This window comes from Aulonocara stuartgranti (assembly GCF_965226115.1).
Source record: "Aulonocara stuartgranti genome assembly, chromosome: 13".
In the NCBI taxonomy this organism is placed as follows: domain Eukaryota; kingdom Metazoa; phylum Chordata; class Actinopteri; order Cichliformes; family Cichlidae; genus Aulonocara; species Aulonocara stuartgranti.
The window spans coordinates 26,719,593-26,735,859 of record NC_138949.1 but is presented as its reverse complement, the minus strand read 5'-3'; the positions used below and the strand labels follow the sequence as shown (position 1 = coordinate 26,735,859).

Here is a 16,267-nt window from a genome sequence, read left to right as displayed (position 1 = left end):
AATCCAAACTTGCATGCAAACTCATTTTTTGTGCAGGGTACGAATGTTTTCATGCAAATACTGTAGTAAATGAGGCCCAGTCTCCTGTTGCAGGGACCCAGTTTTTGTGCAAGCTTCACTTGTCTGCCTGACAATTGGGTGAGGTCTAGCATCCTTTATGACTTGTCACAGTATAAATGCCACAGGTGTTTCCAACATTAACAATGGCTGTTCTGCTGAGGGTTCCTGGAAAGCTGTAACATGCCACCCAGCCACATTTAACCCCGTCAGCCACACAAAGTGCCTTTCCTACCACGTCATCAGTGAAAACGACCTTCACTGAATTGTGACCACAAAATGACCACGCCAAGACCCAAATGGTTCAGTTCCATCTTTTTAATGTGTTAACCTGTCATCTCATAAATCTGTTACACTTCTGAAACAAAATATAGGCAATTATACAGTATGTAAAACAAACCCATTTTATTTTACACTATATACATTACATAACATATGCATTGCAATATGAAAACAGAAGACAAAGGTGATGAAATAGCCACAGAACAGAGGTGACGTATTGTGTTTTGTTTAAGATAGGGATGAGACCCGGATCAAACGGCTTTCGCAAATCTGCTCTGGGCACCAGGTAGGGAAATCTCTTCTGTTGGAGAAAACAATCCCCAACTCCAAGCACATTAAACGTCTCCGTGACTTATTCTACATGCGATTTGATCCAGGCCCAGTTGAGGTTATGAAACACACACTTTTAACATTTCAGCAAAAACCCACAAAGGAAGGCCATGTTGGCACCTGCTCTAAGGATTATAGATTACGCTTGTGTGCATGATGGCAGAAAGAAGAAAACAGAGCATCATTCAATCCCACATGAACTTTGTTGTTATGCTAAATAGACAGATTTCCCAAACTTAAATGTTTTTAACAGGAAAGAATAGGCAGAGGTGGTTAGGGGTGCAGGAATAGCTCCCCCCCCCCTTTTTTCCAGCCATGTTGAAACATTATAGAAGTCGGGTGTGCAGCTAAGAGGATACATAGAAGTGTTAAGATATTTAAGAATTATTTGAGATGGCTATTTTGAGAAAACCTCACACTGAGAAAGCCATTTTCAGCTAAATGAATTTTTTTTCCGTTTACACACATCAGCTGAAAGGACACAGACAGTTAAGAGCCAGTTTAGAGAACATGGTTGAACGCTAACCTCATGTGCTGCTGATGGCTGTCTTTAGTATTAGATTTTTTTTTTCTTTGATCTAGATACCACGAGGTAGATTTTCTAAATATGGCCAGAGGAAGTTTCAACAACATATTTTAGCATTACAAAAATGAAGAGTGAAATATTTTCGGAGTGCTTGATTCATTTCCCCTCTAAAATAGTACGATTCGCTAAGAGGCTGGTCATGCGGGGTTGATGATGACACTGGCATTTCAACCACTCAAGTGAGGAAAATCAATCAACTTGAATTCATAACTTAAAGGGTAAAAATATGATTATTGTGGCTTAATCTTTTTTGTTTGGCTTAAATAACTTAATAAAGGACTTGGCTGCAGCTATGAAATGACTCCCAGTCTATAATCACGGTTGTTGGCAGGAAGCACATGTATTCATTAATGGCTAAATCAATCACCTGGGACACTAATGCACTTTGCAGGCAATTTATAGTAAAATCGATACATGTTATTGTTTGCTGAAAGAAAAAGGGCAGAGCATTTCTATTCTCACGCCGAGTTCAACCGTTCTGCACTTGATCCTATTGCTTTACAGCGAACTGGAGTCTAGTAAGATGATTCCAGATGTGTCCACAAATACATCGGATGAAAACGTTATGAATAGTTTGTGTGGTTTTACTCTTTACAGGTGGTAACAGATTACCACCTGTGGTGAAACTTTCAACTGTCAGTCCCAAAGAATGGCAAGATTTCTCTTTAATCAGACTTGTGACAGATGAAATCATTTCCCGTGAAAATTTAAAAGACAATGCTGCAGCCGCTGCTGTGCCTCATCTCTGGGACAGAGATGCACTAAAAACCACAAGGTTGCTGAAGCAGGATTTGCGGCCTGTAATAAATTTTATTTTCAATTTTCAGTGTCACGTGTTGATCTGATAAAGAGTCGCTTATATTCATTTTGATCAATTTACTGCATTTTTTAATTATTTGCTTTAGCCTATAAATATAGGGGAAAAAAATTCGGAGAGAAGCTTTGAGAACGTGAACCATTCGACAGGCAAATGTCTCAGATTTCAGGATTACGCACGGTATCTCGGGTTCATCTACACTGGTGTCCTCAGTAGGAACCTCTAGTGTCACAGCTTGGAAAACTAAATGGTACACGTAGACTCTCCTACACAGACAGTGCGCATCTACATGCATGTAGTGTGAGCTCTCATACAGATATGGGTCTTTAAAAAAAAGTCACAGCTGACAATGAAAACTTCTGCAAATATTTCTCAGGAATACAGGAAAAAAAAGGTGTTACACAGAAATTTCTATTAATGAGTCTGACTGGATTATTGAGCAAGCCTTTGCACCATATTTAAACCAGCAGACCATTATTCATAACGCTACAGGCTACACCACTCAATACCACAATATGGAGAGTAATATATTTGGATGTGGATGCACTGTTAACACCACATACATGCTGTTATTGTTACTGCATTATTTCACTGAGGTCAGATAATGGTAACCCACCACTGTTTATTGCTCAGTGTAGTGAAATGTACTATAGCCTATCAGCCATGTTGTTTTAGTTTAGAGTTGCCTGTGTTACAGCGGTGGCTCACCGGTTGGAAATCACTTGGATGCTGGCGATTTCAGACTGTTGTTAGCCGAGACTGGTTACAAATAGGGTGCTGCACAAAAAACGTCTTGTGATTGCTTTTGGTTGCTAGTACACCGCTGCAGTTACCCATAGTTTGGATGGTAGATCCACAAATTAAGTTGTGCTTCATCGCAGCAAACACCATTTTTTAAAGGAGGCAACTATTGCTTTTATACCCAAATTTAAGCCTGCACACTGAATCAAACTAAACATTCAACAACTAATTTTTCTGCTCAGGAATGTGAGCAAATAACTGTAACTGCAACAGTTTTTATAAAACAGTAAAGCAGCTGTGGCATAAACCTTACATTGGGTGGTGGTCTAATAAATCTGTAAAAGCGTTGTACTTCTTTGTGACCAGTTTCACCTAGCAACCAGCTAATTAACTGGTCAGACAACACTAGGGCTAACTTTTCTCTAGTGATCAGCGGCGGTGGGTCTCTGTTCAGTCTCTGTGTGACTGTGGAACGCAGGCTGGCTGCAGATGATTCAGGTCTGCATTTTACTTTGTAAACACATTATTTCTGTCCAATGGGCTAAAAGCTAATTCGATTTCAGCCTAACCAGATATAATTAAATGACTGTATATCCAGCTCTTTTTGTATTTTCTTATCTGCTGATGCTTTTTTTTTTTTTTAATAAAGTGACCAGAAACTTGTCACTTGTTAAAGACCAGATCTGTACATGACACTCTTATATGTGCATATTCTATGTCTACGCACACAGACGCGCACACACATACACACTATGCATACACACACAAGGTCATATATTATAATGACATCACATTTGTTTATGAAATACATTTTTCTCTGTGCAAATTTGTAACACCAGTGGTTCAATAAAAATAGCAAAAAAATATATATTGCTGAAGAATAAACAAAGATTTCTGATTAAAAAATAAAAGAAGAAACAAAATGAAACGAGCGGAAATGATCATTTTCGTCCACCCTGATGACGGTCACGTGATGAAAACAAGCAGGAAGTCATGACAGCGACGCGCTGAGAGTGAAAAACGGCCAATCGGTGTCCTGTGTTCGCTCAATTTGATCCTGAGGTCCAAGCCATGAGAAGAGTAATATCAGATTACTAAAGATGTTCGTCTGTGAGACTGCAGGGGTCACATGATCAAGGAACTAGGGAGTGAATTTGCTGTCGCAACGTGTCTATTTGTCTCGCGTTTCGTCTCCACAGTTGTACAGACCAACTATACGCACACCTATCTACACAACCCTTTTAGTGTTCGTCTCTGTCAAAAATAATACTACACTTATATTTACAACAATTAAATAGAGGTCAATTAAGCACTTGTGTGGTGACGAGTATTGGAATTTGATGCTAGGGAAAGTGGCAAAGCTTTTTAGTTGGTTTTCTCTTTTTTATTTTTTAAAAAGACAACAAATAAAAAAGGAAATTCATCCTGGTTGTTAAAAGCATGTCATGCCAAAAATAAATAAAGGTGTCGTTTTTTAAAAAAAGGGACAAGTAAGGAAAAAAGGAAGGAGGAGCAATGAAGAAGAAGGGTAGGCTTTCTGTGCAAGATGGCCCTTCTGTGAAGCTTTAGCGCAAACAGCAGTAGCAGTAGCAGTAGTGTTAGTAGCATATGTAGAAGTAGTAGTAGTAGAAGTAGTGTTGGAGTCAAATTTCCGTGCTAGACATTGTTCCCAGGGTGATGTATCCAGGGTAGGGGCCAGATATTCAGCTGGCTATCCCGATCTAAAGCGGCCTCGGGCCAAGAGTTTTAAAACCCTGACACTGTCAGAAACGGGTCTACAACCCACTGCTCTAACGCCACACGCACACTTCACTGATACACATAACACTGCAGCTCTTTATAAAACGCTGCAACTGGGATTCCGCATGTGCACTGATGAACATCTCCCAGACACACTGCTAGTCGGGCCAGGGGAGAAGATGAAGGCTGGGTGGGATAAAAGTGGAGTTGGGATGAGTGTGTCGCTTGCTCCCTTTCCTGTACTAATGCTGGGATGTCTACAGAGCGTGTTTTATGTGCACGTATGTTAGTGTGCATGTCTCAGTAGCTGTTTTCATGGCCTGCCAGGATGTAGAGGTTGCTGTGGGCTGTAGGGTTGTCCGTAGGCCTGCTTTCCAGCACCACCACCCTGCAACACAAAACACACACGGAGATAAAACACACACAACATCTAGTTTAGTTTCAAGTCAAGGTAGCAAAACAATTCACCCTTTCCCAGATACTCAGCCTTTCCCAGACGAAAGAACAGCCCAGCTGGTTTTTTAGCGTGTTAAAACAAAACAAAACAAAAAATAAACGGGATATGGTCCAAGCTTGTAAAAACCCTGTTATTTGGAAAAAGGCAGTAGAGAAACATGACTTACTCTGAAGCTAAGAGTACTCTCCTAACCCGGAGGAAAACTGTGAGAAAGCTGTTAGTACTCTTTCAGAGCAACCCAAAGAATCACACATCACAACTTGAAGATACTCAGCCTCAGTAATGAGAAAACAGACACCAAGATGATCCAGCCTCTACACAAGTATGTCTGTTTTGGTGCTTTGTCGAGGGTCTACAACCCCAGCATTAAACTGAAAGAACTTATGGCATCTGACAGTTTAAGCAGGAAGGAATCAGACCAGATATAATTTTGGTGTCTCTTCTCTCATCATTTAATCAAAAAAAATTCCCATATTTTCTCTCTCTGAATTTTCCTGATCACCATCATCTGGCATCAAGCAGGATTTGAAAGTTCTGATAGAAAGCGGCAGAAGTTTTGGGCCGTCTGTGGCCAGCGACCCGTGAGTGTACCTGGGAAGTTTGAGGCCTTTTTCCTCAGCCTCTTGCTCTCTACAGTCATCATGTCTTTAGTGGTGAGACATTAAAGAGAGTGTTAACAGAGACCTAAATGTGTGTCCATGTGTGTGTGACAGGTATGAAACTGTAAGGAAATGCTGGCAGGTAAGTGTTTCTCACCTGTCTGATCCCAGTAGTCTGAAGATGCGTGTGCTGTCTGAGATCTCCTGAGTGATCTGATGAAAGAAAGCAGAAGAGGTGCTAAATGATGCCGTAAAACACTGATGATCTGACTCAGATGTCTCATCAGACTTTTGCCAAATACTCACTAATGATTTAATATAAAGGATTAAGATTTTAAAAAGTGATTTTAAAGACATTTTGCACATGAATAGTGCTAATAAAAACCCACAGAGACCGACAATGACCACTGATTATTCTTAGAGACTTGTGCAAAATAAAACAAGAGACAAAACACTGCAACAGTTTAAAGTGGCGACAGCCTCAGTGAACACAGTAGCAGAGTTTGGACCTGGAAGCACGGTTGATGCGTCATTGCTTAACAGACAGATAGTCAGAGTGAAGCGTTTTGACAGACTGTATGTGCATTTAATCCTGGTTTGCAACCATGTAAGAATGTGTAATTATGATACTATCCATAAGGCCACATAAATATTGGGTAGAAATGGAAACTGATACACCCTGTTATCCCTTGAATTACTGTGATGTGATTTTTTTGAGGCTATATTGAGCACCCACAGTAAGGCCCAAAATCCTAATAAAGTAAGATTAAATAAGACACCCTGATGCTGCGGACTAAACATTATTACAGCGCACAGAGGCCACCTGAAGGGCGTGTTTTACTCTTAAATGTGCTCAGTATGAATCTCACCTCATTAGTCTTGAAACTCCGTCCCTGCATGCCATGTCTCCAAAACGCCAATACACTGTCTTGGAGGCAAACTGGATAAAAAAAGGAAAGAAAAAAACCCCAAGGAAAAACAATACGGATTAAGGTTTGTTTATAGATCAACAGTAACCCACTAGAAGATATCCGTGCCATGTAGTCTTTCTGTTTTTGTTTACCGATGTTTTCAATCTGGAAGTTGAAGGTGAGCTCGGCTGACAACTTTCTGCTGGATTTCAACCGACCCTGGAGATTCACTATCTTTATACACCCTGTAGTAGGAAAAACAAAAAAAGACAGAGGAAACAGTTTGGTAAAACTAATAAAATAAGTGTTAATACCTTCTAAATCTGAACCTGAAAAGATCATAAATGGGTAAGATGAGTTAAAATCTATTAGCGACTCACTGTCGAGGCAGACTAGGATCGTGTCTCTCTCTAGCTGAGTGACATGGATCACACATGTCTGTGGGGTTTCTGCAGAGGAGGAGAAAAAGGCAGAGGATTACTTTGGCTCTCGTGCTGTTCCCACCAAAGAAAACTGTTATTGGTTTAACTTGACAGAGCCGGGCGGTGTTCTCACCTGCTTCTGTGAACCAGGAGGAGGTAGAGTTGGGATTGACTGTGCCAAATCGGACCACCTGGCTGAGTTCAGTTCCTTTACTGACTGCGACACAGATGAGAGGGTAGGTCTGTTCGGGGACCACCAACATTTCAAAGACCTCCAACGGACAGGGTAGTGGGAAGTCAATAGTCTGTTACATAGAAAAGGAAAAAAAGTTTAGAAAGCTATGTGTTGTATTTCGATATAATCATAAAATCATTTGACTGGAATCAGCTGAGCCATTTGCTGACTGACTGGCACCAATATCAGCTGATCTGCCAGGACTGCAGAACTCGTGGCCAAGCAAAATTAACACTGTGCTTGGTCTTTTCAAACTTTTGATCTTGAAAACAAAAACTGCTAGCATTGTGGAAAAATTTCTTGCGTGTGCAAATACTTATTTTCTTTCTTGTAACTGTGTAATAAAACGTGCTTAGGAAAGGAGCTTAAATTAAATGAACATTATCTTGATTTTTGGGGAGATTCAAAACTGACCTTGATGAGCATGAACTTCTGCATTGACTCCACCCACTCCAACAGCATGACACTTGACTGGAAGGCTCCACACAGGTACTTATGACCTGTGTATGGGTTACGAACTGCACAAAAACAACAACGACCATGAATCCATTTGAATTTTTCCTCTTTGCACAAAAATTATAATTCAGTGCTATTTTTTGTTCTGCACAAACACCACACCGGACAGTACAAGATAACACGAGGTAGTTTCATGCAACGAGTCCGAATTTGATACAGTTAAATAAAGTTAGTCACAGAACATAATTAAAAAACAAAAACAGGTGTTCGACAAAAGAAAATATAAAATCAGCATTTACAGAAACTCACCTACGCAGCACTTTTGGCACCCTTTAGTCTCTGGAATCTTATTGGACACAGCAAACTTCCTATAATAAAGAAATATGATCCAAATATAGAGCTGAACTGGCACAAACTTCTGGTTTTATTGAAAACATATTTAAATTAGTTAAAATAAGCAGGAGTGACATTTAATTTATGTAGGGGGGAAAAAACTACAAGGAAACAGAGGCTATAAATATTTCACAGCTTAGATTTTCTAGTTGTAGAGTTACCTGGGAATTATCTTATCAGGCAGCTTGTGCGTGGGAATGGCTACTGGTAACTTCTGTAACTGTCTGGCCTGTTCAAACATACCGCTTAGACTATGGGAGTACAGCTGAGAGGCTTTTCCTGCAATGAAACAGGATATAGAAGAAACAGTTAAAAGGAAATAATAGTAGTGACCTACGATACAAGCTACAAAAGCATATTTGAAGAAATAAAACACATTGTATTGTTGAATTCTCCCAATTCTTTGAATCTTTGGGCTGAAGGAGGGACAATACTCGGTGTATCAATGCTCAATCAACAATCATTTATTTCCATACAATTCAACAGTCAGAGCATTACAACGTCCGGACGGGAGAGATTCTACCAGAGGGTCAGGCACATGTCTCAAAATGGTGACGGGTTGCTCAGCTTTTTATAGTCTCTAGTGGCCCCCAGCTAGTCGTAAAAGCCAAAACATCACATTTTTTCTCTGTTACAGCGCCCAAGTTATGACCTTGGCAGTTGTTTCTCTGCTTTCTGTAAGGTGGGGGTGTGGAATGTGGTCTGTCTATCTCCCCTGTCTTTAGACACAGAGTCTCCTGCTTACAACCTTCTCTTCATGATTCAACAATTAAGCATGTCAAGAAAACAGTGTAACACATTCCCAGCAGATCAAGGATACAGAGTGATGCACATTTATCTAATGAACTAATATGTGAATATGTTCTGTTAACTCAAAAGTATAATGAGAACTAAACTACATACAGCTCACACACTCTATATTAAAGGGTATAATGTGATCTACAGCAGTATTCTAATTCAACTACTTTGATTATATATATAAGGTAACATATAATAACAGAATAATCTAATAGTATCAAAAATCATGCGCCGATGATCCAATTTAAGAACAATTTCAGAGACAAATGGGTGAAAGTAATAAGGGCAGTCAAGTGCCACACACTTCTATCATAATGATGTTCGACAACTCACCAGATATGGAAAGAAGACAGTTGTTCATGACATATAACCAGGTACACCGCCGAGGGAAGAGCTGCAGGTGGACACAAAGTAATCTGAGCATCTCAGAGTGCCAGAACATTTAAAACAGTCTGATTCAAAGACTGGACTATCTCACATGTATAACATTACAACTAATATACCCTGTTTTCAGAAAGTATATAGCATTATGTTAAATTACCGATTTCTAGTCTCACCTGTTCCATTGTTGTCTCATGTAGCTCATTGAGGTTTAATGTGTAGATTCCCTCTTCTGCTCCGAATATCAAATACTGGTCTGAAACGCACAAAAGAGCATTTGATCCGTGCTTAGTGAAAAGTGAAAACAACACCTGTAAAATAAACTTTGATAGTGTTTTCCTGTTGGTTACCTCTGGTGTCAGGGTTGATCCACGAAGTGGCACAGTGGATCTTGAGGGGACAGCCGTTGAACACCTTGGAGAAACACGCACCCATCTGGAAACGGGAGAAAAAGAAAGAAGTTCAAGATTATTTTTTTTTAATTTAAAGGATTCGGAGACCTTGTGATCTAAATGCCTTTAGTGAGACACTCCACACTAAAAAGTAATATTTTAACTTGCTTATGGATTCGTTTTCCATTTTTTTCCAAATGAGTAAATTCATTTCATTTAATATTTTGCACATAAAAAAACTTTTGTATAGGAACAAAAAGATCCGCAATGCCAAGAAGTCTTTACAACACTAATCCAATTAACTCAACTACATTATTTTCTCTTAAAAACAAACAAACAAAGCAAAAAAGACCCATACTTACATGGACTTTGGGTGTTGGGGGGAGACCATTACTGATTGGCTTCTAAGGAAGTGATAAACACAAACACACATTAAAAACATCAATAATAAAATGACTGGATGATATATATGAGCATAACAACCTGTATATATAAAATGTATTCTCCCAGCAGATAGTCTATAGTGCACTTAAAACATGCTTTAAATAAAAGAATTGTAGCTGAATTAGCTCACTAAGCTATTAGTCATAGTTTGAAGTACACCCATCTGGTGCTTCAGTTTGACAAGTATGTAGATGAAGCTATCTAGGTGCATAACTTCTCATACAGCACTCCTCTAAACTTTCTCAAGGGTTGAACATTATGGAATTTATTTTTCCCCTGATTTATAATCCATTATTGACTTGGGAGATGCCCAAATTCCACTTCTTCTTTAAAAAACAGTGATGATCAGCAAGAGCTGCAACAGCAACAAAGGTCAGGATCCTTCACTGGCTTTGCACTGACAAGAACACTACCCAATACATTTCACCTGACTTGGCCTTTCTTCTCCACACAGTGTTATGCCGATTATTAATAATTTTAACAATGGCAGCACTCTGCATCCTCCCTCAAGACCTCTGTGGGTCCTTGAGCCACTCCTGCATGCTTACCGGAACATCCTTCTTGTCCTTCCGTATGGGGACACTAGGTGGCATGGTGGACTGCCTCTCTGCTGGGCTGGCCCTCTCGCCATTGTGGGGAGAGTTCAGCCCATTACCTACAACAACAACAACAGACACAACAGACACAACTTACTGTGTTTGAGTGACACAGGAAACAGAGAGAGCAGGTAAGAGACAGAGAGACTGTGTGTGCGCAGGTGAAGCTTTGAAAACAAAGAGTAGCCAAAATAAACATGACGCATCTACAAAAACACTTGATTTAATGAGAACAATTTAATTTATAAGACTAAAGACAGCAAGGAGTGTTAATATTAAAGAGTAAACAAAAACAAGCTATTGGGAGCAGAGAGGGGGGGGGGGGGGGGGGAGGAGGGAAGGAGCAGGCCAGCAGGAAGAAAACAGAGGATCAAATATGGTCATGATCGAGGGGGAGTGTGAATGCACCACAAACTGCAGTCAATTATTGATCAGTTTCTCTCCTTTACTACCCCAGCGAGTAACCAGCGAATGACAGGTAGTAAACGGCAAAACCATTTGAGCTACGCACGAATGTTGCTTCCTGTCGTGATTAGAGCCATAACCATATCGTCAAAGACAGTTCAACTTTCACCTGAGCGTGCCTACAGCACGACCATTCCAGCATGACTGTGCAATTCTACACTATGCTTTCAATCTACTGAACTGTTATTATTTCCAAAACACCATGGTTAATATATCTACCATATACTGCTTATTAAATGTAACACTTTACTGTAAAAGCTTCCAAAGCGCAATCAAAAAACTAGAGAAATAAACTTAAAAATATGCAGGATCTACATTCTCTGTGCAAAATCAAAAAGGCAAAAATAATATCCAAAGAAGCATATCCCTGTCCTGAGATTAGGTCATAGGTGGCAGCAAATTTTAATTGCTCAACTTATCCACTTCCAAGTCAGAGTAACACTATATAACACAATAATAAAAAAAAAATCAGAGCATGACTGAGATACCCGAAATGCTCAACAACAATGCAAACATTTAAAAGGCACACTAGAATGGGGATTTAGTCACTTGCCTAAAGTATAAAACGGGATTACAAACTTTTATAAAATTTGGCATTTCTGTTACTGTTTAATAAGTTCAGTTATAATTTGGCATCTGTAAACTCGTATAAAGAAACATGAAACAGCAAATTTAACTAAAAAACACTTCATTGTCAGAATGTCTACAACGACATATTAGGGCCACTAAAGGCCAAAAAAGGGGGGGGAAAGAATAATTGGAGGACAATGAAGGGCTTAATATTCTGAGAGTTAAGAAACTACTTTGAGATTAAAATTGGAAACTTAAAATGTAAAAAAATAAATAAGTTATATTTGAGCTTTTGGGATCCATGCCTCACGTGAAAATCTAACAACACAACAGCTCATTTTCATGAAAACCTTTAACCTCCACTGACCCTAATAGGCCGCTTTTAGAAAGTGAGAGCTGACAATGCACAGAATAATTTTTTGTTAAAAGAATCAAAACTGGACCAGTCAGCCAGGACTATGTTTTCTCCTCTTCCTTTGTCCTAAGAAGCGAGGGGGAGTGGTTTAGCAGCATTTGATTGTTTGGATCACTGGATTGGATGAACCAATCAGTCTTCACAAAAATGACTTTAGAGACAAACAATCATGTTGAGCGTGAGCTGATGAACGGAAGAAACAAAGCAAATAAAAACTTTAAAAAAAGCATTACTGTTAATGGAATCATGGAACAAATAAATCAGACTACAAGGAAAGACTAATGGAAGACCACACAACCAATCGCAGGGGACGACAGGGTCTGCGGACACTACCCAGCTACCAAATCAGCTGCTCTTACTCTCTTTCTTTTCCTCCTGTTTTTCCTGCTCCTCTTTCACCTCCTTGAGAACCTCCCATGCCTCCTCCAGCTCCTCCTCTGTGTGAGGCGTGTGGAGCCACTCCCAGAAATGCCTAAAGCTCCCATCATCCTCTGTGGCAGAGTTTTCGACGTCTTTGAGCTTCGGGCTCTCGTTACCTAGGCTACTGCGGCGGTGGGGCGGCAGCTTCGGGGGCGGGGGACGCGGGGGGACATAGGAGGCGGGCTTGGCGGGGCTCGGCGTCTCTGGCACTGGGCAGCGCTTGATGGTCCCTCCCCCTCCACCGTCATCTTCACTGTGTGAGTGGCTGTCGTCATGTTTTTGATCCGTCTGATTATGGGGTGAGGAGATGGATTTGGGCTTAAGAAGAAGAAGAAGAAGAAAAAGATTGTATAAGAAATCAGTTACTTATTACATATTCTGAGCACTAAAATTGCTACTACTTCAAAAATTCTGCTAACTACAGACACGGTTTTTCCTACCTTAGGAGGAAGTGGGGGTGGGACCCTTGGCCTCATGATGGTGCTTGATTTACTGAAGAATAAGAGGGAAAAATCTGTGACAAGATACTCAAGACAGCTGCCGTTTTTTACAACCAGGAAATATATGGGAAACAATAAATATATGTTAGAATGTTAGCACTGAAGCTATGGTTTGACTTGCCATTTTTAAGCCATTTATAAGCTAAGTTATTACATTCAACGCATAATTACAATCCAGAGTTTTTCCTAAAAAAAAAAAAAAAAACAAACCCCAAACCCAACCATTTTATTGGAAATAGAAAATAAAATTGTCAGATTTGTTTTAAAAATAATCGAAAAAATATGCTGACACATTTGTGAACCCAGATCAGATGAGATGTAATATTTTGCAGGCTCACTGAATGTGAAATCAAAGGCTCAAATAACAGGTTTAACCACAGCCCAATGCCACTTACACACAAACTGATATAATAGAAAGGTCATTAAAGGTTAACCACGAAATATAAAGTAAGACAAGAACTTTAGACAACAGTAAAACAAAGAAGGGTCAGCGTGTGCAAAGCCTCTGAATGGATAGCGCTGATACTGACAAACTTAATAATATTTTAGTAAAAGTATTACTTTTAAAATTAAAATTTATGTTTAGTGTAAATAAATTAGAGTTTGTTTCTTGCTCTCATTTAAAGCACCTCTTAAAATCTTTTTTTTTTAAGGAAAAGAAATAGAAGAGTAATTGCAATTATGCCTTCCGACCAGCACAATTTCAGAGACTTTATCCATGACATTTTATAAATGTTGTAGTTAAGTTATGGACAAGAACCAATCACAGCACACAAATCAGAATGGAGAGAGGCTGGGAGCCAATCACAGTGAAAAATGAAGATGGGGGTACCAAGAAAAGAAGTTGCAGTATTTAAGCTGAGTGGGAGACACAGAAAAAGATTACCCCCCCTTAAAGAAGCTTAAAGTGTAAACTTTATCAGTACAAAACTAATCTGTGACTGACATAGTTTACACATTCACTTAAGGTGGTAAGCCACGCATGGGTGCAGTACGCATAAAAGCATCTCTAAAGAAAGCCGGAAGAAAGCAGCTCTCTTAGAATGCACTGATGCTAAACACAAGGCTGGTGATAAGGACTATGCAATCAGATTATGACCAAAATATGGAAGCCCGTTTCCACCACTAAAAAAAAAATAAAAAAGTATCCACAACTCTAAATTTCGAGTTATTTTCCCTTATCAACTCGAAATTCTGAGAAAAGTAACTTGAGTAAATTTCGAGTTAGCTCTACCAATCAGTAATCTACATGAATGATGTCATTTTCTTGTACCTGGAAGGATATGGCGCAGAGGAATGCGCAGTCAAAACCGTATCGCAACAAACTGGTGCTTTTGAGAGTACGTTTGCTGATAGTAACGCCATGTGATTCAGCTAACAGCACAAGGATTTCATCATTTGTGAAGCCACGTTGAAAATACTCAGCAATTTGTGCATTCATGACTTACTTACTGGTAGCTTAGCTGTAGCATTTGTAGCTGAGGGCTTCAGCTTCCGGGTAACAAGGAAATGATGTCATTCACGTAGATTACTGCTTGGCAGTGCTACTTTTCTTGAAATATCAAGTTAATAAGTCAAAATTTCGAGTTATGGATACTTTTTTTTTTTTACCAAAAAACACCAACAAAGCTGAAATCATAACTTTAAAACTTTAAAATGCTGGATGTGCAAAAGGGAATTTATTTGCAACTGAAATTATTTTAAGATGCTTGAAAAGAAACAAAATCTATTCGAATTTTTGATACCTACACTAAAGATTTTCAAAATTTAGTGTCTATGTAATCCAAATGCTCCTAACTTTAACTTTTACTCAGTAACTAAGTTGATTTGGGGACCATCCATTGGTCGTCAAGTCTGGATGTGAAGGCTTAAGCTGAGTGTTTTCGTGATCAGCAACAGTTTGTGTTCTCAAACTAAACTGGAGACTGAGAAACCAACGGATACTGTACGCTCACTGGCTACAGACTTGTCAATGACAAGCACACCCAAGTTTATCATCCTTTCTCACACTAAAATGCTAATGAATTAACATCATACTTAATCAATAAAACTTAATAACGCTTCATCAAGTCTCCAGTTTAATTAATGTCTAACGTCTCAAAGCAAAGGAGTCAAAAGTGTTATTTTTCCATAGATTTGTATAAAACTGGAAGCCCTTTTTGGAACCAGAACAGTCCCAGCAGAGTGCAGGTTCAAGTCGTTTCTGCATCGGCTACACCAGGGGTAGGCAACTCCAGGCCTCGAGTGCCAGTGTCCTGCAGGTTTTAGATATCACCCTGGGTCAGCACACCTGAATCAAATGATTAGTTCATTCCCAGGCCTCTGGAGTTCTTCATGACATGTTGAGGAGGAACTTTAGCCATTTGAATCAGCTGCGTTGGATGAAGGACACATCTAAAACCTGCCGGGCACCGGCACTCGAGGCCTGGAGTTGCCCACCCCTCGGCTACACTTTCTCTATATTGTTTACATAGAGTCTGAGGGACTAAATATTTTTGTTCCTTTGTCTGGAGGAAATTTCCTTTTTTGTTTGGCTAGAAGATTTTGTTTTTTATCGCTCTTAAACACCTTAAAAAAAAACCTTGAGAGAAAAAAAAAAACCCTCCCCCCCACCACAACAGAAACTACAAAAGCTAGAAACTGCTACAGCACAACAGGTTGCAGCCACTTTAGGAATTCAGGTTATTTTCATTTGTGCAATCACAGCACTGTGTGTTGTGGATATGACTTGAAGGGAAAATCCTATAATATAAAGCACAAAAGGCCTCTCTGACGGTGGTGGAAAATATCTGTCTAGAAAAAGGGGGGGGGGGGGGGAAAGACTCTGGCCTGCCGCAGACATTTGGCTTTTACACTGAGGGGAGAGGCTGGATGCCAGATCTCCAGTTTTATAGAGGCAAGATAAGACAGAAGGCAGTGTGATCTCACACACACTCATACACACACAGAGCAAGAAGGAACACAGATGGCGAAGCCAGTGAAGAACAAAACAAGACAACGGCACACAAGAGGACAAGGTCATGAGCATCAGTTATCTAAAGAATGAAACTGAACTCAGGCTCAACGATCCATATAGATCATGTCAAATCTTTAGCTATAAAGTGTATTTTAATGCTGTGTTGTTTGCGTGACACCTACACTTCTCCATTTATTACATTTCTACTACTGAAAGAATATATGAGGAAATATCAATAGCCTCTTGGTGAACATTTAGGGTTAGGGTTACTGTTAGTAGCTTTAAGAAAGCGTGGACAACACAC

The 16,267-nt window shown here is 39.6% G+C and overlaps 1 protein-coding gene across 9 annotated transcripts in view; it reads right to left on the bottom strand.

Moving 5' to 3' along the window:
- Positions 1 to 360: 360 nt before the first annotated feature.
- LOC309720771 (mitogen-activated protein kinase kinase kinase kinase 3-like) overlaps positions 361 to 16,267 on the bottom strand; it is a gene marked incomplete at its 3' end in the record, with an annotated part of 47,466 nt that continues 31,559 nt past the window's right edge. For 3 of the 9 annotated variants that reach the window (XM_082557937.1, XM_082557936.1, XM_082557939.1), the window contains 15 exons: positions 12,948 to 12,999; positions 12,624 to 12,825; positions 10,590 to 10,696; positions 9,960 to 10,001; positions 9,556 to 9,640; positions 9,382 to 9,461; positions 9,158 to 9,218; positions 8,188 to 8,305; positions 7,943 to 8,001; positions 7,592 to 7,695; positions 7,076 to 7,247; positions 6,673 to 6,969; positions 6,479 to 6,549; positions 5,767 to 5,822; positions 361 to 4,941 (listed from right to left, as the gene is read on the bottom strand). In XM_082557937.1, coding sequence (XP_082414063.1) covers positions 4,854 to 4,941; positions 5,767 to 5,822; positions 6,479 to 6,549; positions 6,673 to 6,969; positions 7,076 to 7,247; positions 7,592 to 7,695; positions 7,943 to 8,001; positions 8,188 to 8,305; positions 9,158 to 9,218; positions 9,382 to 9,461; positions 9,556 to 9,640; positions 9,960 to 10,001; positions 10,590 to 10,696; positions 12,624 to 12,825; positions 12,948 to 12,999 — 1,594 coding nt within the window. Of the gene's footprint in view, positions 4,942 to 5,601; positions 5,656 to 5,762; positions 5,823 to 6,478; positions 6,550 to 6,672; positions 6,970 to 7,075; positions 7,248 to 7,591; positions 7,696 to 7,942; positions 8,002 to 8,187; positions 8,306 to 9,157; positions 9,219 to 9,381; positions 9,462 to 9,555; positions 9,641 to 9,959; positions 10,002 to 10,589; positions 10,697 to 12,446; positions 12,826 to 12,947; positions 13,000 to 16,267 lie in introns of those variants that run through there. The other 6 variants (XM_082557933.1, XM_082557935.1, XM_082557934.1 and 3 more) reach the window with 4 other exon arrangements.